This window comes from Nelusetta ayraudi, unplaced genomic scaffold, assembly GCF_046127955.1.
Source record: "Nelusetta ayraudi isolate G7.1 ecotype Tasmania unplaced genomic scaffold, CSIRO-AGI_Nayr_v1 ptg000093l, whole genome shotgun sequence".
NCBI lineage: Eukaryota > Metazoa > Chordata > Actinopteri > Tetraodontiformes > Monacanthidae > Nelusetta > Nelusetta ayraudi.
The window spans coordinates 177501-203554 of record NW_027466143.1 but is presented as its reverse complement, the minus strand read 5'-3'; the positions used below and the strand labels follow the sequence as shown (position 1 = coordinate 203554).

The 26054-nt window shown below is 52.2% G+C and overlaps 1 protein-coding gene across 1 annotated transcript in view; it reads left to right on the top strand.

Moving 5' to 3' along the window:
* Positions 1 to 311: 311 nt before the first annotated feature.
* ttc7a (tetratricopeptide repeat domain 7A) overlaps positions 312 to 26054 on the top strand; it is a 32630-nt gene continuing 6887 nt past the window's right edge. The window contains exons 1-19 of the mRNA XM_076047316.1: positions 312 to 515; positions 1357 to 1520; positions 1665 to 1833; positions 5299 to 5429; positions 5575 to 5696; positions 6252 to 6330; positions 7057 to 7226; positions 8176 to 8239; positions 8371 to 8508; positions 9013 to 9096; positions 9863 to 9967; positions 12053 to 12170; positions 12707 to 12764; positions 13500 to 13572; positions 13672 to 13832; positions 18919 to 19035; positions 19920 to 20032; positions 20235 to 20369; positions 22527 to 22729. Of these exons, the coding sequence (XP_075903431.1) occupies positions 386 to 515; positions 1357 to 1520; positions 1665 to 1833; positions 5299 to 5429; positions 5575 to 5696; positions 6252 to 6330; positions 7057 to 7226; positions 8176 to 8239; positions 8371 to 8508; positions 9013 to 9096; positions 9863 to 9967; positions 12053 to 12170; positions 12707 to 12764; positions 13500 to 13572; positions 13672 to 13832; positions 18919 to 19035; positions 19920 to 20032; positions 20235 to 20369; positions 22527 to 22729 (2334 nt within the window). The 5' untranslated portion in view covers positions 312 to 385. The remainder of the gene's footprint in view (positions 516 to 1356; positions 1521 to 1664; positions 1834 to 5298; positions 5430 to 5574; positions 5697 to 6251; positions 6331 to 7056; positions 7227 to 8175; positions 8240 to 8370; positions 8509 to 9012; positions 9097 to 9862; positions 9968 to 12052; positions 12171 to 12706; positions 12765 to 13499; positions 13573 to 13671; positions 13833 to 18918; positions 19036 to 19919; positions 20033 to 20234; positions 20370 to 22526; positions 22730 to 26054) is intronic.

The following is a 26054-nucleotide window of genomic DNA, read 5'->3' as shown; positions in this document are numbered from 1 at the left end:
GACATCAGACTGGTTTGGACCGATGCTTTAGAAAATCATCCCCAGGGATTTGAGTGCAATGCAAGTGCAAATGTAAATCATTATAATTTATAACCATTTAGAATTCAGCATTTAGACTGCATGTTGTTGTTGTTGTTGTTGTTGTTGTTGTTGTTGTTGTTCCTGACTGCCGTTCTGGTTTTGGATGTTCTTTGATTTCCTCTCAGTGCAACACACACACACACACACACACACACACACACACACACACACACACACTCACTCACGCACACGCGCACGCACACACTCCACCCTTCCACAAAGATTACACATTTATTCCCTGCCCCAGTCCGCAGTTACTCCCATCGTGTCCGGGGACTACGCTCCGCACCGGGACAAGGCGCCGATGGCTTCCCGGATCTCCTTCACCCAGGTCCGCCTGGACGCCGAGCTGGAGCGGTACCGGGCCGAGAGTCAGTGGGACAAGATCCCGGCCATCATCGACCAGATGACTGCAGCGCGATTCCACGAGGACGGTGAGCGCTCGCTCGCTCACACACACACACACACACGCACACGCACACCTGAAAAGCTTGGTAGAAGTATTTCCCCACGCTTTTCAACTCTGCTCTCTTAAAGAAAGAAAGAAAGTAAGAAAGAGAAACTCGGAAACTCCTCACAGTTGCGGTGTGTGTGTGTGTGTGTGTGTGTGTGTGTGTGTGTGTGTGCCGACAAAGTTAAGTGGCGCTTCGTGTCGCCGTGCGTGTTGTTTACTGCGGTCTGTAAACGCACCAAGGATGGACGGTGAACTGGGTATGACTCGGTGTGTGTGTGTGTGTGTGTGTGAACTTGCTCAGGTGGTTTGTGGCTTCCTGTCGACCCCTGACACCATAGCTTGCTGTGCACTGTGCAGTGCAGGCCTGGGAAAGCAAACACCTGTCATTCTCATTCTCAGCCTCCTGTGTCTCCACCTCCACCCTGAGCAGAGTAAATAAGGGCGGAGGTGGCCGCTATCATGGTGCCCGTACAGTGGTTTCCACCAGCCAGCCTGCGTCTCAGCCAAGCATTAAATGGTTACGGTGTTATTTTATTATATGAGTGCGGGTGAAATCTTGATGTATTTATGGACACTGTTAAGCTTTTACCAATATAAAGATCATAAATCAGGCCGCATTCTACACACTGGACCTTCAAGGGGAAGCACGGACTGGGAAGTGGAGTTCCTCCAGCCAGGCCCGGGTTGGTGGGAGACACTGCTTCTATAGGACACAGTGCAAACAAATGGCCTCCGATCCACAGAGCAGCAAACTGCAGGCTCGCTGCTGTTGCTGTTGTTGTTTTTCTTGAACTGCGTCTCCCTCATGCCACTCACTGTAGATGACTATGGGACGCTGGCGATGGCCGAGGTGCTGCTGGAGGAGTGCCTGCAGGAGAACATGGACTTGTTGAGGAGCGCCACACCTCTGCTGGACAAGACGCAGCCTGGACTTTGCCGGGCCAAGAGTCACCTGAACACCATCCTGAGCCGAGGACGTCTCACAGTGAGTCCACCGGGGCTTCCGCTAGGCTAGGCTAGGCTAGGCTAGGTGGTTCTGTTATTGTATTGAAGCTTATGTGAAAGTGCAGTTTGCATCAGCAGAGGTTGAACTACTTCATCCTGACTTTATTTTGCGGCTTCCTTCCAGCCCAGGTACCTGAACGAGGCCTTGCTGCTGATGGCCAAAGTGCACTATGTGCAGGGCCGCTACCGGGACGCCCAGGGAATGTGTGCCAGGGTGGGCCTGGAGGAACTGACCAGAGACGACCAGCCCACCTACCATCTGCGCCTGCTGGCGGAGGCCTTCGTCATTAAAGGTAGTAAACATCTGGGTCACGCTTGGCACAGAAACCCACGTGATGGCAAGTGGGCAGTTTGTAGACACTGTTGTTGCTTTGCAGTGGCAGAGGTTTGGAAGCCGCAGCAGGCTAGCTCGCTCAGAGCTAACCACACAACTGGAACCCAGCCGGTGGCGCTAAAACTGGCAGACGCGGGCCAGTAGGGGGCGCAGGCAGGTGCTTGTGGTGGGGTACGGAAGACGGTCTGGTTACCGAGGTTCTGGTCAGGGAAGGTTGAGAGACTGGTGGACGGGAGGCAGGTTCTCCAGGTCAGGGTCAGAAGGCTGGCAGCTTCACCAGGGCCGAGTCTATAAGAATATATACTGGGGTCGACTGCAGTGGATGAACTGCATGTGTGCTGATTGGCTGAGTGGTGGAAAGGTCCTGACAGGGACAGAGGAAAAGCTGGAGTCTTCTTTCTGTCAGGTTATAATGAACCCACATTAGTCAAAGCAAAGCCAACAGTGACGTAGCCGTAATGATATCATCTCAATCTGAGCTCCCGGGCAGCGTGGACAGAACTTCCGCTTTGTGTTTCCAAGCTGCAGTCATGGAAGAATGCAACAGCAGCGGCACAATTAGCACAGCTCCGCTCATTGGATGGAGCTGAGGCGCCTCATGCATCATTGAACAGAGTCCACGTCTGATGAGCTTCAATGATGCTGGGAGGTCGGCCAGGTGACTGCCGTGTTCCGTCTGGTGGGGCAGAGGAACACTCGTAGAGAGCAGTTCCAAGCCTGAGTCTGGGAGGTGAGCTGCAGTCAGTCAGTCAGTCAGTCAGTCAGTCAGTCAATCAGTCAATCAATCAATCAGTCAGTCAGTCAGTCAGTCAGTCAGTCAATCAATCAATCAATCAATCAATCAGTCAGTCAGTCAGTCAGTCAGTCAGTCAGTCAGTCAATCAATCAATCAATCAATCAGTCAGTCAGTCAGTCAGTCAGTCAATCAATCAATCAATCAATCAATCAGTCAGTCAGTCAGTCAGTCAGTCAGTCAATCAATCAAAGTCAATCAATCAATCAGTCAGTCAGTCAGTCAGTCAATCAATCAAAGTCAGTCAATCAATCAGTCAATCAATCAATCAATCAAAGTCAGTGACTGATGGTGAAAACATCTTTGCTCAAAGGCGCACTGTGGTTGGCTGGTGGTCTCTACCTGCACAGCCTGGTGCTGTTCTACTGGGTCAACCTGTGTGTGTGTGGCAGCTTATCAACCCCACAGAGTGGTGATAAGTCAAAGGCAGCTGCACCTTGGCACCAAGGAAACACTTTGCACACACAGACAAACGCTCATGAGCCCGTGTGAGGCCACTCAAACCTCCGTGTGGTTGGACCGTCAGGTGTTGTGGGAGGAGCCAGAGAGAGAGCGATAGAGAGATAGAGAGAGAGAACCCTTGGAGGGTTAGGGTGAACATGCAAAGGTCACAGCACCACCTCCACCACCTCCACCTCCACCCAGGAAGCTCGGCTGGGAGCTGCAGCCGCTTCTTTCAAACTGCACTCTTTTATTCTGGAGACAGGAAGTGTGATTGTGCACTGATTGTAGTTTGGCTGAAGTGAGTGTTGTTGCTGCGAGCACCTCTTCCACTCACTATCATCTCATGTCATTATGGTGTCGCGTGTGATTATTGTCATTTGTTGTTGCGTTGCTCCTCTGCTGTAATAACACAACTACCTAACAACTACTCACATTGCCCTGCAGTTCACAAGCTGTTTATGAAGAGCACATGACAGGTAGTTTGTGAGGCCCGAAGAAGTCGTTAAACAGTACTCACACATTGATGACACAGTACCACACTGCAGCAGAGCAGGTGGACCGGCTCTGCTTCTCCAAGGCAGTGAGAGGTTTTCATTCACTTTGTCCACTTTACTCTTGTGAGCTTTTTAAATGAACCCAACCCAAACCCAAACCCTGACCCTGACCCTGTCCCTGACCCTGACCCAAACTCAAACCCCAACCCTGACCCTAACCCTGTCCCTGACCCTAACCCTGACCCTGATCCAAACCCTGACCCCAACCCTATTAAGTGAACCCTCAGCGACACCAGCGACACACAAGCAGACTTGATGTTGCTCTCCGCTGCAGTGGATGCTTGAAGTCCGACACCTGTGGCAGTGACTGGAAGGAACACTGTGCACTTGGCAGACGCATTGACTCCAGTTTGATTCACACACAGGCCTTAAAAAACCTGGTGACTGTGAGTCACATGGAGGAAATAAGTCACTGTCACAGCCTCGTGTGTGCTGTCGCAGGAACAACCGGGCAGTGTGCAGCAGCAGCAGCAGCAGCAGCAGCAGCAGCAGCAGCAGCAGCAGCAGCTTGTGAGGGAAAGGTCGCGTCCATGATGCATTCAAATCATGCTGTTCAAGATGTTCAGGATGAGGCCACCAGACTGCCTGGTGAGCAGAGGAGCCTTCTGATTCCACTTTATTCCACGGTGTGAAACGTTGATTCCTCAGACTGCAGTGTGTCCAGTGCGGTGGTGCAGCTGGAAGCGGCTGCTGCCTGCCAGATGGAAAACCTCTGGGAAGTTTGGAGCTCCTTCCCGTGGTTGTGTATGTGACTGTGGGGGTGCAGTCGGCTGTGTGATTATTTGATTAGCCCCGGCGTCCGCTCGGAGGCGGCTGTCTGTCCTGCAGTCTACACACACACACTCCTGCTCACTGCATCTATCTGGACCAATCAGAGGACGGAGAGCTGACAGCGCTGCATCTGGAGCCCTGCTCACCTCCGCCCCACTGCTGAGGGTCAGGAGAGCAGCTCAAGAAATCACTAATGGCCATCTATTTATATACATGTGTGTACATGTACATGTGTGTATATACAAATGTTTTTTTTGTTTTAATTAAGGCCTCTGAACCCTAACGTCTGACTTCCTCTACAATCAAATATGCAACAAAAAAAGTGTGCAGCTTGTATTGCAGTGAACAACTGAAGAAATGCCGGGCAGTGCTGTATATTATATAACAGTGTCATATAAAAATGTTCATGTGTGCGACATTCATTTGAACGTTGCTTCTTCGTGCGTGACCACACTCGGGTTTCGTCTCCGCCCCCAACAAAGTCAGTCAGGTGAACTAAACCAACGTGTGCGTCTGTCAAAGGTGCAGTGCACAGTGAAGCAATCAGTGAGTTGCAGCTGGAAGACAGTGAGACTCACTCACAGCAACATTGCAACTCAACCTCAGCCGCTCCAAATTAGAAAAACACAAGTTAAGTTCATTATGAATGACCTATCCTTCTGCCATCCACCAGGGGGCGGCCGAGATCCGTGTTTGTACGCAAGAGAACTGGATTTGAGTCAACGAACTGCAACTAAGTTTGGCTGCAGCTGGCAGTGAAATCACCAGCAAACACCGTCAGCCTGAAACTGACATGCAAATGTTTGACTTTCTCTGTGTGTGTGTGTGTGTGTGTGTGTGTGTGTGTGTGTGTGTGTCTCAGGTCTGTCCCTGGACCAGCAGTCGCTGTCGTCGGTGTCTCGTGTGCGTCTGTGTGAGCGGGAGGAGGAGAGCCTGTCGTGCTTCCTGAGGGCCTGCGATGCTGCTCTGTCCTTCCTGCAGGAGCTCGACAAGGTGCCCCAGCTGCACACCACCTGCACACCACCTGCACACCACCTGCACACCACCTGCACACCCACAGCCAGAGTGTGTGTGTGTGTGTGTGTGTGTGTGGTGGGACACTGAGCAACAAGCAGCTCCAACCTGCTTTGTTTTCCAGACGCCGTCGACGCCTCACAACAAGACGGCCAAACTCAGCCTGGTGCCTCCGGCAGAACTGGACCTGGGCTACTTCCTGCAGGCGGCGCTGCAGAGCGCCTACCTCTGTCTGCTGCGCAGGGGGTGAGTTGTAACTGGTCTTCTAAAGAGCAAAAACATAGTTTCACTGTGAAAGTCCAGCAGAGGCAGCTCCATACAAATGATAACAACAACAACAACAACAACAACAACAATAATTATAATAATAATAATAATAATGATAATAATAATAATAGTATGTATGTCAGTATGCGTGTATGTATGTGTTGCCAGCAGGTGGCACTGTTGTTGTGGCACTGTGGCCAGCAGAGCGGCGCTGTGAAGTGAAATTAAAGCACCAAACCCAGCATGAGGTTCTGAAAGCAGTGCCTTGCTCTGCATGTTAAGAGGTTGATCCTCAGACAGCCACTAAACTGCACTGCTTTCCCTCCACTGTCTCCTCACTGCCACTGCATCCTATTGGCTGCACTGAGCACCGACGACCGAGGCTTGGTTCTGATTCATGGCAGCGACTTCTGAGTGTTCTGTTGGATGAGAGCACAGTTTCCTCTTCTAAATCTATACAGGGCACTGACTGTACCGCCTACTGTGTGTGTGTGTGTGTGTGTGTGTGTGTGTGTGTGTGTGTGTGTGTGTTAGTCATCTTGCGCAGGGTGCTCACCAGCTGCGCAGGGTTCTCAGGGTGGTGGAGTCACGAGGGTCTCAAAGCTTTCGGAGGGTGAGCTTACACACACACACACACACACACACACACACACACATGCTGGCAGCTCCATACCACTGCTGTTCAGTTTTTGAGAGAAGGTTCTTGACTGGTAGTCCATCCAGTACCTTACTACTACTACTACTACTACCACCAGTACTCCTACCGACCCTACTACTACTAGTAATACTACTACTACTACTACCCCTACTACTACTACCACTACTACTACTACTACTACTACTACTACCACCAGTACTCCTACCTACCCTACTACTACTAGTAATACTACTACTACTACTACCCCTACTACTACTACCACTACCTACCACTACTCCTACCTACCCTACTACTACTAGTAATACTACTACTACTACTAATCGAAGAGGTAAAAGATGTATTGATGCTTCTACAACAGCGCTAACAGCAGCTAGCAGCTAGAACAAACACTGACTGCATTGTTGTGACTCAATGGTGCAGCTTGATTAGCACACTGCCTATAAATACATTCATCAAAGTGTCTCATCAGAGTACAGTTAAAGTCCTGTGGTGTTTGCTTCTCATACATATCACAATCTCCACAGTTGAATCAGACTCTGGCTCCTAGTTAGCTGCCATGTTTGAAAGAAGCCCACCTGACAGTGAACTTCATACCAACATAATTCCAGATGTGACCCACTGGACCTTTAGAGAGAAAGGGGAGGAGCTCTTCTCTAACCTTCTGATGTGCTTTGACTCTAGTCTGCAGCCAGGAAGCTGGCGGAGGTGCTGCTGAGCTCTGTGAGCGAGGACAGCTACTGGCCCCCGCTGGGTCCGCCACCCTCAGCTTGGCTCCACAGGGAGGGGGCCGCTGCCTCCAAGGACGCCATCTACCCCACCGTCAAGCCCCCTCAGCGCTACAGCACCGACAGGTGAGGACCCGTCAGTCCTGGACCTGAGACAGACTGGAGCTGAAAGTTGTTGCTGATGTCAATCAAACTCAACACAACACAAAAGCTCCCTGTGGAGGTCCTGCCTCACACTCAAGACCACTTCAAGGGAACAATAGGGAAAACCAATGATGTGACAGAGGATTTAAAGAAGTGAAGGAACATCTTCATCAAAGAGCCTCAGCTGCTTTCTCCTCAACCACCCAGTGCCAGACATAGGGGTGCTTCTAAGAGATGAACACCCTGGTGGTTCTGGGTGCTTCTGGATGGTTCTAGGTGGTTCTGGGTGCTTCTAAGAGCTAAACACCCCCGTGGGGCTTCAAAGACACTGATTTGGTTGCAACTGTGCTTCATTTTCCATTGACATGACAGCAACATGTTTTCTACGTGTCACATGATAGATTGTTTCCTCCAATGAGGTGGCTCACCAAAACACTCCATCCATCTGCTGCTGCTCCGCTACCCCCTCTGGCACACTGTAGAAGCCACTGTGGCCCAGCAGCAGGAGAGACTTCAACCTGAGAGGAGGAGCAGCATCGCTTCAGCATCACTGGCTGTTGGCTCACTGGTTGTTGACAAACTGGTCTTGTTTTAGCACAGTGAGGCTGTGAGGTTGGAGACCTCTGGTTGCCTTCAGGCCTCTGGTCGCCTTCAGACCTCTGGTCGCCTTCAGGCCTCTGGTTGCCTTCAGTGTCTCCATGTTGTGCGTCTCCAGGTGACACCTGAGACTGCAGCCATCTTGTGTTACTGCTGCTGCAATTCAAACTGAAACTGGACACTCCTGCTCACCTCCACCCACCCACTGTGTGTGTGTGTGTGTGTGTGTGTGTGTGTGTGTGTGTGTGTGTGTGTGTGTGTGTGTGTGTGTGTGTGTCCATGAAGTGCGCACAACCTTCTTGACTCAGTTCTGTTTCCTGTTCCTGCCCCCCAGCTGCTTCTGTCCTCAGGACGTGGTGGAGGAGGCCGTGCTGCTGCTGCTGCTCACTGAGACCATGGTGAGAACAATGATGCCTACTCTCCTCCTCCTCCTCCTCCTGCTCCCTCTCCTCCTCCTGCTTCTCCTGCTGCTTCTCCTCCTCCTCCTCCTCCTCCTCCTGCTCCTCCTCACTGTGCTCTCTGTGTGCAGGCCAGTGGTAATGCAGTCATCAGTCGTCTTCCAGACCAGCTGGAGGCCCGGCAGGCCAGCGTGCAGGACGCCACCTCCGTCTACGACCTGCTAGCCATCGGCATGGCCAGGAGGGGGCAGTATGCCATGCTGTCTGAGGTCTGCCCCCCCCCCCACACACACACACACATTCCACTCCACCATGATGGGGGGGGGGGGTAGTCGTAGAAGAGCAGCAGAAGAAAATCTAATTTTTGGTGGGGCGCCACCTGGTGGCCACGGGGTCATGGTGTTGCTGACCCCTGACCACACTGAGCTCTGGCTGAAAGTCACTGATGTCACTGAAAGGTTTGGTGCAGTGACATCATCAGTGTGGGACTGCAGGTCCTTCTTCTCCGTCAGCGTGATGACCTCACATCCAGAGGTCAGAGGTCAAACTGGGGTTTGTATGTGGGGGGGTGTCAGCGACGTTACGTAGCAGCGGCTGCTTCCAGTTTCATCATAGTTTCACAATAGTGGACTTCACTGGTTTAACTGGTGTTTAGACAGCCCCCCCGGCACCCCCCCCCGCCCCCCCCACACACACACACACACACACACACCTGCCGGCCTCCCCGACCCAAAACAACTAACCAGCCAATCTTTCTCATTACTGCCCCCCAGTGTCTGCAGCGAGCCATGCAGTTCTCCTCCAGTGAGTTCCACCTGTGGCAGCAGCTGGGCCTGGCACTCATGGCGGCCGGGAAGGTGAGCAGGCACCGCCCTCCTCAGACAGACACCGAGCCGGGCCGGGCCGAGCCGAGCCGGGCCGAGCCGAGCCGAGCCGGGCCCCAGAGAGTTGTTGATGTTCTAGCAGAGATGTGGGCTGGACGCTGCCACCAACTGCACTGGATCTGGACTCTGGTTTGACTGTCTGGACAGAGACTTGTGTCCCAGGATTCTGATGAAGATCCCACCAAGCCCCGCCCACATCCAGAGAAGCAGGTCACATGTTGCTGCTTCTTCTTTAGAGCCAAACTGCAGCCGCTTCTGTCAACCAACCACCATGAGGGTTGCACGGCTCGTGCACGGCTCGTGCACTGGCTCCTGGGTTTCGGCGCTCGTGCTTGCATGTGTGTGTGTTGTGGGGGGGGGGGGGGGGGGGGGGGGTGATGAAGTGATGAGGGTTGTTGGATGAAGTGACAGAGCAGATGAATGGAGGCTGCTGGAAATAGAGAGCTGCTCCCTAGAAGGAGAGAGTCGTCAGAGCCTCGGCTATTCAGGGACGGCCGGGGGTGTGTGTGTGTGTGTGTGTGTGTGTGTGTGCTCGTGCACGTGCACGTGGTCCATTAATGACTGGCCTACATGTATTAAGTGACTGTGTGTCTAAATGGGTCTATTAGGGCTGCGTGAGGACACCTGCAGTGTGAGACACTTTTCAACAGTCTGTGTCAAACCAGCAGGCGGCACCACAAGAACACTTTGTCAACACTGTGTGTGTGTGTGTGTGTGTGTGTGTGTGTGTGTGTTCCAGGGAGTTGCTGCTGTGTCGGTATTTAAGGAGTGTGCCAGGATGAGACCAGAGGACCCTGCTTTGCCCCTATTGACTGCTAAAGTCTGCATCGGTCAACTGCACTGGGTAACAACCACTGTCATCACTCTGGACGCAGCAACACACCACAATATCAACACAATATCAACACAATATCAACACACCACAATATCAACACACCACAATATCAACACAATATCAACACACCACAATATCAACACCACACAATATCAACACAATATCAACACAATATCAACACCACACAATATCAACACAATATCAACACAATATCAACACCACATAATATCAACACAATATCAACGCACCACAATATCAACACAATATCAACACAATATCAACGCACCACAATATCAACACAATATCAACACAATATCAACACCACATAATATCAACACAATATCAACACCACACAATATCAACACAATATCAACACTACACAATATCAACACCACACAATATCAACACCACACAATATCAACACAATATCAGGTGTTTCCATGCAGAGATTTTGTTCTGGAGGAATCTAGAGCGCCCTGAACAAGCAACGATGATGTTGTGTGATATTCGACGCAGCAACACAAACACGGCAACGCTTTTCTCTCCGCTATTCTCCAGAGGTCTGCTTTTAAAAGCTGTGGCTGATCAGACAAAGCGAAGCCGCGGCTTTGACGCCGTCCCTGTGAACAGCGCGGTGACGACTTCTTCTTTCAGCAGCTTCTTCTAAAGAACGTCTCTCATCAAAAGGGAGCGAAAGAGAAGCAGCAGGTTGCAGACAGCAAGGCCGTGGTCTCCACCTTCACTGTGTGTGTCTGTCCACTAGACAGATAGGAGACCAACACCCCTGTGGTTGCAGTGTTCGACGGACCTACAGGATGCTCTAATAATAGAAACATTGAACTGCAAATGTTGATGAACACCTGAGAGCCTGGGAAGGAAGTGAAGGACCTTCTGATGAGAGATCCAGTACTGTCTGACCAGGAACTCCCTCAGAATGAAGAGCACACAGTGTGATGCAACAGCATCAAGGTGTCCTCCAGATGGAACACCTGACCAATCAGAGAGATTCCTCAGGTTGCAGAAGAGGCCACTACAAGTCAAAAGAGCTCTGGGTCGTAGAAAAATCAAGTGGGAAAAACTGTGAACGATTTTGAAGGTTTGAGATGAGCAGCAGCAGCAGCAGCAGCAGCAGCAGCAGCAGCAGAAGCAGCAGCAGTAGCAGCAGCAGCAGCAACAACAACAGCAGCAACAACAACAGCAGCAGCAGCAGCAGCAGCAGCAGCAGCAGTATCTGAGTGTGAGCAGCTCCCAGCTGTTTGTAATGGAGGAGACGGGGAGAACAGTCGCTGCGGTATTTAGGATGGTGAGGACAGTGGTGAGGGGGGTAGGATGAGCAAGGCTGACTTAGAGGGAGAGAGAGAAAGGGGTCAGAGATTAGGAGGAGAGAGAGGGAGGGCGAGCGAGCACAGCTGTGTGTCAGCTGGAGGCAGAGACACTAAGGAGCTTACAGCCTTAATCACAATGGAACACTGAGGCCACAACAGCAGTGGAGCAGCAACAACTGGGACAGCCATCAGCCAGCAGGGTCCACACACACACACACACACACACACACACACACACCAGGGGTTAAAACCTCCCGTATTGTTTCTTCTCGACCCCCCCCCCCACCCCCCTGCAATGATGGCTGATCTCAAACTGCAAAGCTGCTTTCAGGCAGTTTGGTTTGTTTTTGGATCCCCGGGACCAAACAGGAAGTGCCCTGGGGAAACAGGAAGTGTGGTCGCCCTCGTAAAGTGACACTCGAGGGCGACCACTCGGGTGTCATGGGGGGGGGTTTAACTCAACACACATCATTCTGGTTCAGAAGTCAGGAGCTGTGTTTGTGAAGAAGCCACAAACACAAAGGCACAGAAATCCCACTGAGGTTGGATTTTCCTCCTGGGAGGAGGTTCTGAAGGTTCTGAAGGTTCTGAAGGTTCTCAGTCACCACGTCAGCTTCCAGTAGAAGGCTTCAGTTGCTGCCGTCAACATCACTGGAACCAGTGCACTGGCCACAGCTGGACCTTCTACTGAGGAGAAGGTCTGGCTGCATGAGGGCAGAATATGGTCTGATGGTGTCTCCGTGTGTGTGTGTGTGTGTGTGTGTGTCAGCTGGACCAGGCGGTGTCTCTGTCTCAGTCGGTGGTGTCCAGGGGTGAAGAAGCTGGGGAGTTCCTGCCCCGGGCCTACCTGGCTCTGGGGCTCTGCTACAGCCTGCAGGCCTCTGAAGGTGAGGAGCAACCACTGGCAACATCTCACAGTGAAGGTGCTTCCATGGCTCTGCTGGTTCTCCGGTGCTGCCAGAGCACAGAGCAGCAGAACCCACAGACTTTGCATTTTTAAATGTCAAGGAGGTGAAATATTTCAGATTTCATACTGTACTCCATACATATGATATCAGAGGACCTTCTGACCTCAGTGTTCTTCACCTGGACTGCGTCCCTCCAACCTTCTGCAATAACTCTCCCAGCCAACTGAACTGACTGGTTTTCTCCAGTGGTGAGGTCATAAAGGGCCTTTTTCTTGTTGTTCTTTTCACCACAGCGACCACTGACCAATGTAACGGCCTACTTCCTCCCACTGAGTCCCACTAGCGCTGATGCTAATGCTACTTACTGAGCAGTACCACATCTGAGCAACCTCGCGTTGTTTAGTAGCGTACAGGCCGACGGCAGCGACTCGGGTCTTCTTGCTTTGGTGTGCTAGAACGTTGACCGAGGTTCTCCAGTGAGTGAAGGTTCTTCTGTTCTTCTGTCTTCTCCACAGCCACTCTGAAAGCTGCTCGTGACCAGTTCAACAAGAAGGCACTGCGAGCTCTGAGCAAGTAGGTCCCAGGAGGCTGCTGGTCTGAGCCAATCACAATGTAGACAACTTTGCTACATCTTTAGCACCAAGCCAAACGCTCCCATCCTCCAACCCAAATCCAAATATGGAAAATTGGAGAGCAAATTGTGATGCATCCAAGAACGCCGACAGTCATTCAGCAGACGTACGAGTCAGGATTGAAAGACGCAGGCGGTCACACGATAGAGGCGTCAACTGAAGACACTCTCAACCTTTGTTCCTGGTAGAGTGAAACTTAGAGCCACGCCCTCTCTCCCTCTCTCCCTGTCTCTCTCTCTGTCCCTCTCTCACTGTCTCTCTCTCTGTCTTGCTCTCTCTCCCTCTCTCTCCCTCTCTCTCTCCCTCTCTCTCTCTCTGTCCCTCTCTCTCTCTCTCCCTCTCTCACTGTCTCTCTCTCGCCATCTCTTTCTCTCTCTCCCTCTCACTGTCTCTCTCTCCCTCTCTCTCTCTCTCTCCCTCTCTCTCTCTCTCCCTCTCTCACTGTCTCTCTCTCTCCCTCGCTGTCTCTCTCTCTCTCTCTCACTCTCCCTCTCTCTGTCCCTCTCTCTCTCTCTCTCCCTCTCACTGTCTCTCTCCCTCTCTCTCTCTCTCACTGTCTCTCTCTCTCTCTCTGTCCCGCTCTCTCTCTCTCTCCCTCTCACTGTCTCTCTCCCTCTCTCCCTCTCTCTCTCTCTCTCACTGTCTCTCTCTCTCTCTCTCTCTCTCTCTCTGCCAGGGCTCACTCCTTGGACCCCCAGGATGCTCAGATTGCCATGTACCTGGCTCTGCAGTTGGCTCTGGTGCGACAGGTCCGTCCTCAACAACCTCCAAACTCCCCCCCCCGCCCCAAAAAAAAACAAACAAACTAAACAATTAAAAGCTGCTGCGGGTTTTTTTGTGTGTGGCAGGTTTCTGCGGCCATGGAGCCCCTGCAGGTGGCGCTGTCCCTCCGTGGGGACGACCTGCACTCCCTCCACCTGCTGAGCCTCCTGCTGAGCGCCCAGAAACACCTGCAGCACGGCCTGGACACCCTGCAGCTGGCCCTCAGCCAGCACCCCAGCAACCTCAAGTAAGACTACACCATGAGGGGGGGGGGCGGCGGGGGGGGGGGGGGGAGGGGCAGGAGGAGGAGCAGGACACAGAGGAGGAGCAACTGCCTGGAAAGTTCCAGTCTAGATTGCAGTTTCTGAAGAAGATGAAGGAGAAGCATTTCCTAATACAGCCATTAGGGGTCAGTGTTGGTTCTGTGGTTCCGCTGGGGCAGCTGGGCCTCCAACTGAACATCAGCAGGGAGGTGAAGAAGAAAAAACAACAACACAAAGGCAAAAACTGATAGAAAATGTGTTTGTGAGAGAGAGAGAGAGAGAGAGAGAGAGAGAGAGAGAGAGAGAGAGAGAGAGAGAGAGAGAGAGAGAGAGAGAGAGAGAGACAGTGGATGGATGGAGGATGGATGGAGGATGGAAAGACAGTCAGTAATTCAGCCAGCAGAGTGAGTGAAGTGCCCAGCCGGCCCAGTGCATGATGGGAGGAGAGAATCTGTCATTTCCTCCATGCATGAGAGGGCACACACACACACACACACACACACACACACACACACACACACACACACACACACACACACACACACACACACACACACTCCAGATACTTGACTGTTTTGACCCATTTAAAAGCTCCTCTGCCAGCTCAGCCAATCACGTGGCTCCCTGTGCCAGGAATCCCCATGGCCACGCTAACTAAGAGGTCATGGGGGTGGAGCAGGCGGCGCTGAGCGCTGGTGGTGACCAGGGTGGAGCAGGAGGAGGAGATGGGGGGTGGGGGGGTCAGCTGCCAGTCATCCCTCTCTTCTGACACTGATTCATCCATCCTTCATCCATCCTTCATCCATCCTTCATCCATCCTGCTGTGTGGCTGTGTGGAGAGCCTGGCTGTTGACGGTGAAGTGATGTTATTTAACAGCAGCTTCAGGCACGACATGTAGTGAGTCTCAGCCAATGAGCAGATTATTGTCCTTCATTCATTCATCTCCCACACCCGCTTCTCCCCGAGCTCAGGGTGAGGGTTAGTAGTAGTAGTAGTGATGTAACCTCAGAGCATCACAGCACCTGGCGAGGGGCGGGGCTTCTGATGTCATCATGTCAAGCATTAGAGCTACTGACTAGCGGTCCAACTATGGCAGTAACCACACCAATACATCAAGATTAGAGGCAGTAAACCTCATTGGTTCACAGTGTTTGTTTACAAGCAAATGTATGTAGAGCATCGTCAGGAAATACAGAGGGTGTGTGTGTGTGTGTGTGTGTGTGTGGGGTAACAGTAACAGCAGCAGCAGCAGCAGCAGCAGCAGCAGCAGCAGCAGCAGCAGAGCAGCAGTAGCAGCAGCAGCAGCAGCAGCAGCAGCAGAGCAGCAGTAACAGCAGCAGCAGCAGCAGTAGCAGCAGCAGCAGTAGCAGCAGTAGCAGCAGCAGCAGCAGCAGCAGCAGCAGTAGCAGCAGCAGCAGCAGAGCAGCAGCAGCAGCAGCAGAGCAGCAGTAGCAGCAGCAGCAGCAGCAGCAGCAGCAGAGCAGCAGTAACAGCAGCAGCAGCAGCAGTAGCAGCAGCAGCAGTAGCAGCAGTAGCAGCAGAGCAGCAACAGCAGCAGCAGTAGCAGCAGCAGCAGCAGCAGCAGCAGCAGTAACAGCAGCAGCAGCAGTAGCAGCAGCAGTAACAGCAGCAGCAGCAGTAGCAGCAGCAGCAGCAGCAGAGCAGCAGCAGCAGCAGCAGTAACAGCAGCAGCAGCAGTAGCAGCAGCAGCAGTAACAGCAGCAGTAGCAGCAGCAGCAGCAGTAGCAGCAGCAGCAGCAGCAGAGCAGCAGCAGCAGCAGCAGTAACAGCAGCAGCAGCAGTAGCAGCAGCAGCAGTAACAGCAGCAGTAGCAGCAGCAGCAGCAGTAGCAGCAGCAGCAGCAGCAGCAGCAGCAGCAGCAGTGTTTTCTCTCTCAGTAACTCAGCAGCTCATTGGATCTCAGTTGCTTTGGAGGCGTCACTGAGCGTCTCTGATCAAAGCAGTGAGCTGGACACACACACACACACACACACACACACACACACAAACACTGCTGGGTGTGTGTTGTGGGGGTGGGCGAAGTTGCAGGCGAAGCGCAATCTTGCGTGTGTGTGTGTGTGTGTGTGTGTGTGTGTGTGTGTGTGTGTCTCGTTAGCCGCTGCCTCTCTGCGGCGCAAACTGTCAGCTCGCCGAGTCCCTCCTCTCTCTCCCTCTCTCTCTCCTCCGCTCTCCCTCAATCCTCCTCTCCCCTGTCTGTCCATCCATCCACCCCTTCCTCCCTCCCTCCCCCATCCCTCCCTCCTCTCATCCTTTTCATGTCTTGGTCTTCGCTGCTCCTGTTTGAAATTTTAATCAGCCAGTAAACACACACACATTTCACTGGGAATGGGAATTCTGCTAGCGAGAGCATAGCAGGAGGGTGTGTGTGTGTGTGTGTGTGTGTGTGTGTGTGTGTGAGTGTGTGTGTGTGTGTGTGTGTGTGTGTGTGTAACATGGGGGGGTGTTGGGGGGGGGGGGTGATCAGGGACTCAGCTTGTACTAAAGAGAATGATTAATCCCAGCCTTTGATTCTGCATTCATCTGAAGGAATGTTGAGCAAGTGCGTGACGCGTGTGCACGTGAGCGTGCACGTGTGCCTGCGTGCATGTGCTGGTGTTTAAGACGTGCATGCCCGCCGTGCACTGTTTTGCTCTGCTAAGTAAAGTGGGCACGTCTGCACTGTGTGTGCGTGTGCGTGTCTGTGTGTGTGTGTGTGTGTGTGCGTGTGTGTGTGGAATCCAGGCGGTGATGTGTGGGGGAGCAGCAGAGTGAGTAACACTGTAGAAAAGCACTGGTGCATCCTGGGAGATTCACTGGCTGTTACTGGACTGGAGGACTTTCACACACACATCACTAGAGTTAGCTCCTCACTAGCTAGCCTCTCGCTAGCTGGCCTCTCGCTAGCCTGCTGGAGCCTCTCCCGTAGGGATGAAGGCAGGGTGGACCAGTGGGACCAGTGGGACCAGTGGCCACTTTATTAGGGACACATAGAGACACACAACCAGTCACACACTCACACACTCAACCATATTATATGATGTCATATTTCATAAATAAATACTATTGGACTATTATTATTATTGTTATTATTATGATTTTACTCATTATTATTTTCATACTGTACTCAGAATGCACGTCGGGTTCTGCCACGCCAACATTCCACTGCCATGCAATAACAACCTTTGATATTTGTCACTGTAAATGGTCAGCTGGATGGTCTGAAGGCTTCACCACACGCTGCTGTGAGTGTGAGTGCAGTGACAGGCGTCCTCTCAGAAGAGCCGGGCTGTGCTTGGCCAGAGGAAGCTCTGCTGGTACCGAGCGGCTCTGCAGGCGCAGCAGAAACAGAACTTTGGAAGATGTGACTTCCAGAGGCTTCAGGCAGGACTGGCGTGAAGAGAACCTCAGTGCCGGAGTCGGGTTCCCCAGCCGAGCTCTTCATCATCAGGCTCCTCCTGCTCTCGCTGCCTCTGAGCTTCTCTCTCGCTGCTCCTCTGTGATGATGCGGTGCTCTACAGATCAGGCAGAATTCAACTTGAATATTTCCTCAAGGTTGGGAAATAGGAAAGTGATGCAGAGGCCACAGCACGGCAGTGCAGGTCCAGCCCAGCGCAGCCTGCTGGCCTGTCTGGACACACCAGGACGTCTCTGAACCGCATCAGCAGCATCTGCACTGCACCGTCCTGCATCTGCACTGCAATGTCCTGCATCTGCACTGCACCGTCCTGCATCTGCACCGTCGTGCATCTGCACTGCAGGCTGCTGGTCAACTGCAACGCCCCCAGCGCTCCCATCCTGTCCAAACATTATTATTGTCTTGCAGTGTTCCCCAAGGTTTTGTGATGTGGTGATCATTTCTTTGTGTTGTGATTGAAGTTCAGAACATCTGCTATCAAAAATACCAGAACCGAAACCAAAGTATGGAACTCAACATCCAATCAAAAGCAGTGTGGAGGGATTCTCAGCCCTGCCTGGCTAGGAATCTCAAATCCACTAGCTAGGCAGGCAGGCACACACACACACACACACACACACACACACACACACACACACACACACACACACACACCATCAGCACGTCCTTCAGAATTTATTCTCACATCACAACATCCTCCTACGCACTCAGCTTTTTCCCTTTTATTCCAGCATCCCTCCATCCTCTTTCCACGCCAAGTGCACACACACACAGATAGACACCCCCCCCCCATCCCCTTGCAGTCCACCAACCGTAAGTTGGTAACGAGCAGCAGCAGCAGCAGCAGCGTCTCTGGGACCGAGCTCATCCTGCTCCTTCTATCCATCCTCCTCTCCTCCACCCTCCTCTCCTCCATCCTGCTCCTTCTATCCATCCTCCTCTCCTCCATCCTGCTCCTTTCCTCCACCCCCCCCCCCCACCACCACCACCACCAAGGTAAAGTGGTGGTGGAGCAGTGGGCAGGGGGGCTGGTGGACTCTCAGCAGGCTGTTGACAGTAAAGAGGGCGTCAGATGCACATCTCCTCCTCCGTCTCCCTCATCCCCCCTTCCTCCTCACACTCACGCATGACTGATGTCCATGACAGACTGCATCCTCTGAGAGCCGCTTCTGGCGATTACTCACACACAAACACACACACACACACACACACACACACGCACACACACTGATCAGAGACTCCCACATCACTTAACCAGTCTTGTCTTCAACTTAAAGGGCTGAGTGGAAGCACTCGATTGGTCTCCACTCATCAGCCTCTCAGCGCACCACAGCACGCACGCACACACACACACACACACACACACACACACACACACACACACACTCAGTGCTGGCTATTGATGACAGGTCTGCACCTCCCTCTCTGTGTTTATCGATCTCCGCGCTGCCTCGGTCCACATGCGTCAGTCAGTGAGTCAGTGACTCAGTGAGTCAGTCAGTAGCTGTTGGGCCTCCAGCTTCTCTAAGCTTCGCTGTGCGACGTCAACGGCGCACAGCAAGGTTTGCAGCAGGCGTTTCTCTACCTGAGCCATGAGCTGCAGTCACAGAGCAGCTGAAGACGGTGACCTTCTGCTGTGTCTCTGTGCTTCCAGTCTGCTCTTCACCAAGGTCAAGCTGGAGGAGGCGCTGCTGGGTCCGGCTGCAGCGCTGCAGACCTGCGAGGAGATGCTGCAGGAGTGGCAGAGCCGCAGCGACCTCGGCCGCTCCAGGTGAGCGCAGGGCCCGTTGCACCACCTGAGCCCTTCACCCCAGCCCATCAGCGAGTTCCATGCGTGGTCGTGAAGCAAGAAGCTGTGGTCAAAGAAATGGATTTATAATCGCGCTGGAATGTTACTGGAATTCATAGAGGAAAATATAGTATATATTATATATAATATTGCTGTCTTTTGAAGCTTTGCACAGTGATTTAATAGAACACCAAGCTAACACGCTAATTACCTCACTCCTCTCCATAACCTTACGCTTTTTCCCCTTTGGCCTTCTCCAGCATGTTAGCGCCACTATCGCTGGCAGACTCTCACAGAGCAGAAGTGGATCCCTGCCACAGCACAATGCTGAGGGGAAAAACAGTAAATTAAAACAAGACTTTAGGTGTCCTTCCATCCATGGCTCTCCTCTCCTCAGTCTGAGCGTCGCGTCTCATCAAGTGGGCGGCTCCTGATGTCTAGATTGTCAGTAACGCTCAGTGTGACTGCGTGAGGCCGCGGGTTAGAGCCAAAATCCACAGAGTCCAATTAGAAGCGAGTGGAGTCGCTGGAAAGTTTCTCTATTTCACTGAGCGCTGCTGGGAAAAAGTTTTCACACGCCCTTGAAATTGTACTCGATCCCAATTACTGCCGTCATTAACAACTGGAATTCTTAATGACAACATTTTCTGTGTGCGCTGGAAAATGTTTGTCTGCATCAGAAGCACACAACCCAATTTGAAGCGACGTTGTGGTTCATAAGACAGCAGAACAGCTGATCATCTGACCTTGGAGGCTCCGCTGTTTATCTTCTCTGGTGAATGAGTTCAGACGCTGCGCTCGCCTCTGTCACAGGGTCCCTCGCATTCTATCAGGTGTCATCATTGTGCTCTGCATGTGTGTCACAGTGAGACCGATGACAGCAGCAGTCTACCGGTGGCTGAAAGGTCAGAGGTCAGCCCCGCTGCCAGGAAGCCGTCCCTCCACCTCACGCTGCCGGACTTCCAGGACGCCTCCGCTGGTCTGAGCTGCAGCTGCACTTCCTTCTACCTTACAGCCGCTGAGAGTCACACTGGAAATATAAATATCACTCCTCTGATGCAAAATGAAAACAACGTCCGGGACATTATTTCCAACTCTTTAGAGCTCTGCAGCGCTGCCTGGAATCAGATCTGCTGTTGTGTTCACCTGGGAAGGCGCCAACATCTTGCTTCCCCTCACAGGTTCCCCGAGCCCGTCGTCGGTGGCGGCTTCTCGCCTGGAGGCGGCGCTCTCCGAGGTGTCAGACTTAAGCTCCACCCCTCGCCAAGGACCCACGTACATCTGGACCACCCTGGAACGCATATGGCTGCAGGCTGGTACGTCAAATCGCCTCACTCTTGCCAGCTTTTCCTCCATCAATCAACCAATCAATCAATCAATCAATCAATCAATCAATCAATCATTGATAACATTGCCAACCGGAAGGTGCTGGTGCTGCCCACATCACAGCTCTCACAGTTCAGGAGAGGGCGAGTCACGTGACGCTCTAGGGCCCTACCCACTTGAGCGTCACGTGACTTTTTTTAAGTTGTAAAACGCGGAACAAAACGTTTTGATAGCAAGAGCGACTTAAAATACGAGAGAACGTCTTGGGCAGAATGTAACCAGAGGGTTTTCAGTCCCATCTGCTAACACGGAGGAAGAGGAGTCTGTAAGTCTCCGTACACTGCAGCCAACCACCGGAGGGCGGTCAAGACGCTCTGGCCTTGGACCGTCACGATCCGCCCCCACCCCCCCACCTCCCCAACGAGACTCGGGCTGCCGTCCAGCTTACGCAATCGGCCGAATTCTCGTCTCTCTAGGAAATAAGATCTTGTTTACGCCATCGCCGGAACGCTGGCGCACATTCTCGCCACGTCTGAGGAATTCACTTGGGGTCACATCCATGTGAGGAGCCTCTTGTTGCAACACAAGCAGCGTTTCAGAGGCGCACACAACACATCAGCAGCACAGTGAGCCTCTTGTGAGCTCAGCTTCCATTTCCCATGGACGCAGCCACGCGCCTCATTGTCTCCTCCCACGACGAGCGACTGGGACGGTTTTAACAAGTCAGCAGTGGAGCCATTTGGATCCGGCTGAATAGCTTATGTGGCGGGCTGGGCCATACCTGCGTACACGTGGCCACTGTTTCTATTACGGGGCAGGCAGGGTGGCAGCGATGCATACTTTACCGTCGCTTCCACCTCCGCAGGCCTGCGCGAGCTCGCAGGAGAGCAGAGCGCCGCTAAAACGAGACTCTGCCCCGTCGGGTCGGGCCGGACGGGGCATGAGAACCAGAGAGGGGAGTCCGAGAGCGAGCGGCGATGCAACGAGCATACCAGAGCATTCCAGCAGAGGATGGGATGGGTAGAAAAGGTCGCAGGGGTCACTTCCCGCACGGCCTCCGCTGTCGTCTGACGGGTGTCTTCTACATTCGACCTCTGAACTCTTCTGAGAAAATAGAACAGGCTCTCTGAGAGAGCGCTGGTGTATTCCCCAACTTCAGGCCCAGTGCGCGCACACGCACAAGAAACACACACACGCACACACACACACACACACACACACACACACACACACACACACACACACACACACACACACACACACTCGTTTCTTCCCAGCATTCTTTTTCCTCATCGGCCACTTCCTCTCTCATGAGCCAAAACAACCGCAGGGGTCTTTATGGAGGTGCACACAACCTACAAAATGGACTGCATGCTTTCCTCTCCCTTCCTGCTGCTCTCTGAGAGCGCAGGTGAGCTGCAGGAAATGGCCTTACATAACAGCGTGGCATTATTCACTCAATGCTTCCCCCTGAAGCCAGAGCTATGAAAAGGAATCCCGAGGCTGTGTGAACGCCTCTTTTTTTTCATCAAGCACTGCGTGTTTCCCATCTGCGAGTCTGCGAGACACAGGTAAACAAATAAAACATCCGCCAGCAAACACACACACACACACACACACACACACAAATAAATAGACACACGGGTTCATGCAGCAGCCAGCAGCAGCGAGCTCACTATGCGTTTTGGCTCGATGTCTTCGCCGCCAAGGGTCTTTCCTGGGGCGACGGCTCCCTCCGTCTGCATCCTGTCCTCGCACTGGCCTTCCCAGCATCGGGGGCGGGCCGCGGTGGTCAGCTCCGTGTCAGACTGCGATTGGGTGAAAGCATGCTTGTAGGCGCGTGTGCACGAGCATCCGCGGCTTCTCCTCGTCCTCCCGGCGGCGTGCACGGAGGGAGGCAGCTTTGGTTTGCCATGGCCATATTTAGGCAGGATTTTCCTGACTTCCCAAGCGCTGCTCGCTCCCACTGTGTGTATGTGTGTCAGTTTACGTCTTAACAAGACCCTGCTCCACTGACACCAGGGTGATCTCTATACATATATATATATATAACTATAACCCCGTAACAACAGGATTAAGACAACCTTTTAGAAGTGTTCCCCTACTTCTCATCCTGACTTTTAAACTTTTCTTCTCTTCCCCACCAGGAGAGCTCTTTATGTCAGATGGCCGACTGAAGGAGGCTCAGTTCTGCATAGCTGAGGCCAGCACCCTCTTCCCCAGCTCCCACTCGGTGTTGCTGCAGAGAGGCAGCCTGGCTGAGCTCCGGGGACAGCTGGACGAAGCCAAGAACCTTTACGACGAGGCCTTGGCCATCCATCCTACAGGAGAGCGGATACTCGTGCAAATGGTGAGATGATCTCGGTGCTAAAATAGTTTATGGTTGCAGCGGATAGGTTCTCCAGAACCTGCTGGTGAGGCAGCAAAATCCGTAGGACCTCAGACTTGGATCATCCAACGGGAGAGGGTTTGGGGGCATCGGACACGTCTGGAAATCAAAGTCAAGACTTGTGAAAGTAATCTTGTCATGTGGTATAGTGTACAGTATGCAAAACAGCAATACAAATACTACTTTGCTATCAGACAATCTGACTGTGTTGAAGCATATAAAAGGATCAATCCCTGTTTCTTGACGGAGTGTCAGAACATGAGAGTTCCATCCTAAGATTCTGAAGGATCTGTCATTCAGGGTCACAGCCAAAGGTCAAAGGTCCTCAATGCCAGGCCGCGTTTCCAGGTGCATGATGGCGGCTCATGATCACGTCTGTCAGATGCAGCGCTAAAATATTGTAATTCAAATTGCACATGTCCACAAGTCAATAGCAAGCGGTCGGCCATCAGAGGTCTCCATCCAGAGGGGAGCTTAGAGGGGAGCCAACCTTGAAATGGGTCAAGTCCTCTGTGGCTGTGACTGTGACTGTCACATATGTATATTTTCTAATGGTGTAATACAATTGAATTGCCATGTTTTGCAATGTAAAGGCTTATTTGTGTAGCTGTCCATGCTCCGCCTTATGAGGTCCAACTCAGGGGCCGCATCTGGTAGTTTGGTTCCTGCTTCCTCCCGCTTCCTCCTGTCCACGTGTCCTTGTGCAAGACGCTGCAACAGAAATAGTTCCTGATGGCTGAGCCACTGGTGTGTGAATGATGAACTCCTTCTGATGATGGGCAGGGTGGCTGCCTGCATGGCAGCGTATGAATCTGTCTGTGAACGGAATGCAAAGCGCTGCGAGCGGCCTGACGATAAGAACCGCACCACAGAACTGAAGTCCATTTAAAATGTTACAATGTACCGAGGTCTGGAGGTGTCTTAGTTCATGGAAGACTTGCTGGTGTTGGACAAGCACATGTTGTGGATTTGACAGCTTGTCAGAATGCCTCCTCCAATAGGATGAGTGCACCATTTGAGTTGAGTTTGCATACATAGAAACAGCTACAGTCAAGTCCTTACCATGGACACCTTCAACTAAGAGACCTTCAGTCAGGTCAGGTCCTTGCCTGACCCTGTTGAGCAACACTGACTGTGATGTCTGGGTTTCATTAATCAATCAGTCAATAGCTGATCAATAAGTCCAGGAAGCGAGGCGGACCACCCCTCAGCGTTCTCTCCCTCTGCCAGTCGCCAGCTCGCTGTCAGCTGCCATAGCTTGCTGTGGTCGTAACGGTCATGTTCTTGGCTGTCGTCAGGATCGTGGTCTGTAGTTTTCAATCAGGCTGTGTCCCAGCTGGACCCTCGCACCTGTTTATTTGGTTTGGGCAAACCTTCAGAACATGGACATAAATTCATTTCTGCTCCAAGCCAATGACGAGCACGCTGCGGGAGGACTCACTCTGTGTGCCGCTCACTCCCCCAGATCCTTTTCATCCGAGGGCCGAGCCGCGCTCTCTCTCTCTCTCTCTCTCTCTCTCTCCTCTCTCTTTCTTTCTCTCTCTCTCTCTCTCTCTGGCTCTCTCTCCTCTCTCTCTCTCTCTCTCTCTCTCTCTCTCTTTCTCTCCTCTCTCTTTCTTTCTCTCTCTCTCTCTCTCTCTGGCTCTCTCTCCTCTCTCTCTCTCTCTCTCTCTCCAACATGCCTACCTCCACCCACTGCCTCGCTCGCTCTGTCTCCAGATGATCCACTGGATTAATCATAGCTTCTGTGACCTTTGAACCCACTCTGTTGTCATGGGGAAAAGGACCAGGGAGGGATATCCCTCCCATCCAAGAGTCAGACTGCTGGACATCTGCTCACTCGCTGCGTCTGTCATCGTCACAGTGGCCGTCGCCGTGCTGCTTGGCGTCCCTTTGACTTAACGTGCCGGGCTACCCTGTGACCACATAAGGCTAACGCTCCAAACGTGCATGTGACTGTGAGTGAGTGCGTGTCCCATTGGACTAGACAGAGGTACACATCACTTCCATATTTGGCCTGTGGGAGAACCAATCCCAGAGGGTGAAGTTGACTACAAGCCAGCTGGCAGTGTCCTGCGCCGGGTCTCTAGCAGGGCAGATGTGTCCTTGGTGTGTGTGTGTGTGTGTGTGTGTGTGTGTGTGTGTGTGTGTGTGTGTGTTTTGTCATGGTCGTGTTCGTGCTTTTTTGTGCATTTATGTACAATCAGTTAAGTGTGTGTAAATGTTATGCTTTGCTGGATAGAGATGGATTGATCCTCTTCCGATACTACAAACCATTGTTTGCAACGGAGCCAAAGTCAGGAGGACAAACTCTTCTTCTTCTTCTTTTCATTACAATGTACTGCGTGTTATATTGTTCTACTGTCGGAACATTAGGGGATATATTTCAGTCATGTGTCCAACTGGGTTGGGTCATGTTGGGTCAACCAGTTCTAGGAATGTCCCCACTTCCTCTTATTGTTGTTGTTGTTTAATCTGCCACCGTTGCTATGTTGCTATGCTGCTCCATACAGGGGAAATCCAGAGAGTGACCTGCTCTCTGATGTCACACTTGTATCAATCACTTGCACGGTTCCCAGCAGTCAGTTTTCTATGGGAAACTAACATGAACCTACAGCACAGTGGCTAACACAATATAGCATCTACACAACCTATGCGCTTCGTCCACCACTGACAAGTGACAGTGGAGAGGAGAAGTGTTGCTACAGCAAGGAGTACATGGGGAATTTGAACTGTTCTGCAATCTTTGTCAGAGCCAGAGTGTGAGTGCCACTATTTCATCAAAAAGACTGAACTCTGTCATTGGAAAATGATTGCAACAGGACTGCTTGTCTTCATCGACTCCTGCTATAACCTTGACCTCTTTGAGGTGCAGGATCTTACTCTAATACCTGCAATACCACCGCTAGACAAGTGCAAGGTGTTCTCAGCATTGCACTCAGTCCCTGGGGGAGCAGTGAGCGGCCCAGCAGTCATTGATGGATCTCATACAAGATCCACCAGAACACCAGAACCATTGGTGTAGTGACTGAAGTCCCTGACGCCTGCCCAGCACCCCCAGCCTGGTGTTTCTGTAGGAGGCCAACTGACGGATATCCAATGAAGCTCTCAATAACTGTATGATGACTGTGGATTATGTAGCGGACAGACTGACTGTATCATGTGAGTCTGGGATGGAATATGAAGATGTGAAGATGGCTCTAGTACGGGGGCCTTGAAACACTATGAGAGTGGATAATGCAGCAGGCTAATGGAGCAGTGTGGTAAACAGAGGCATGCTTGCATT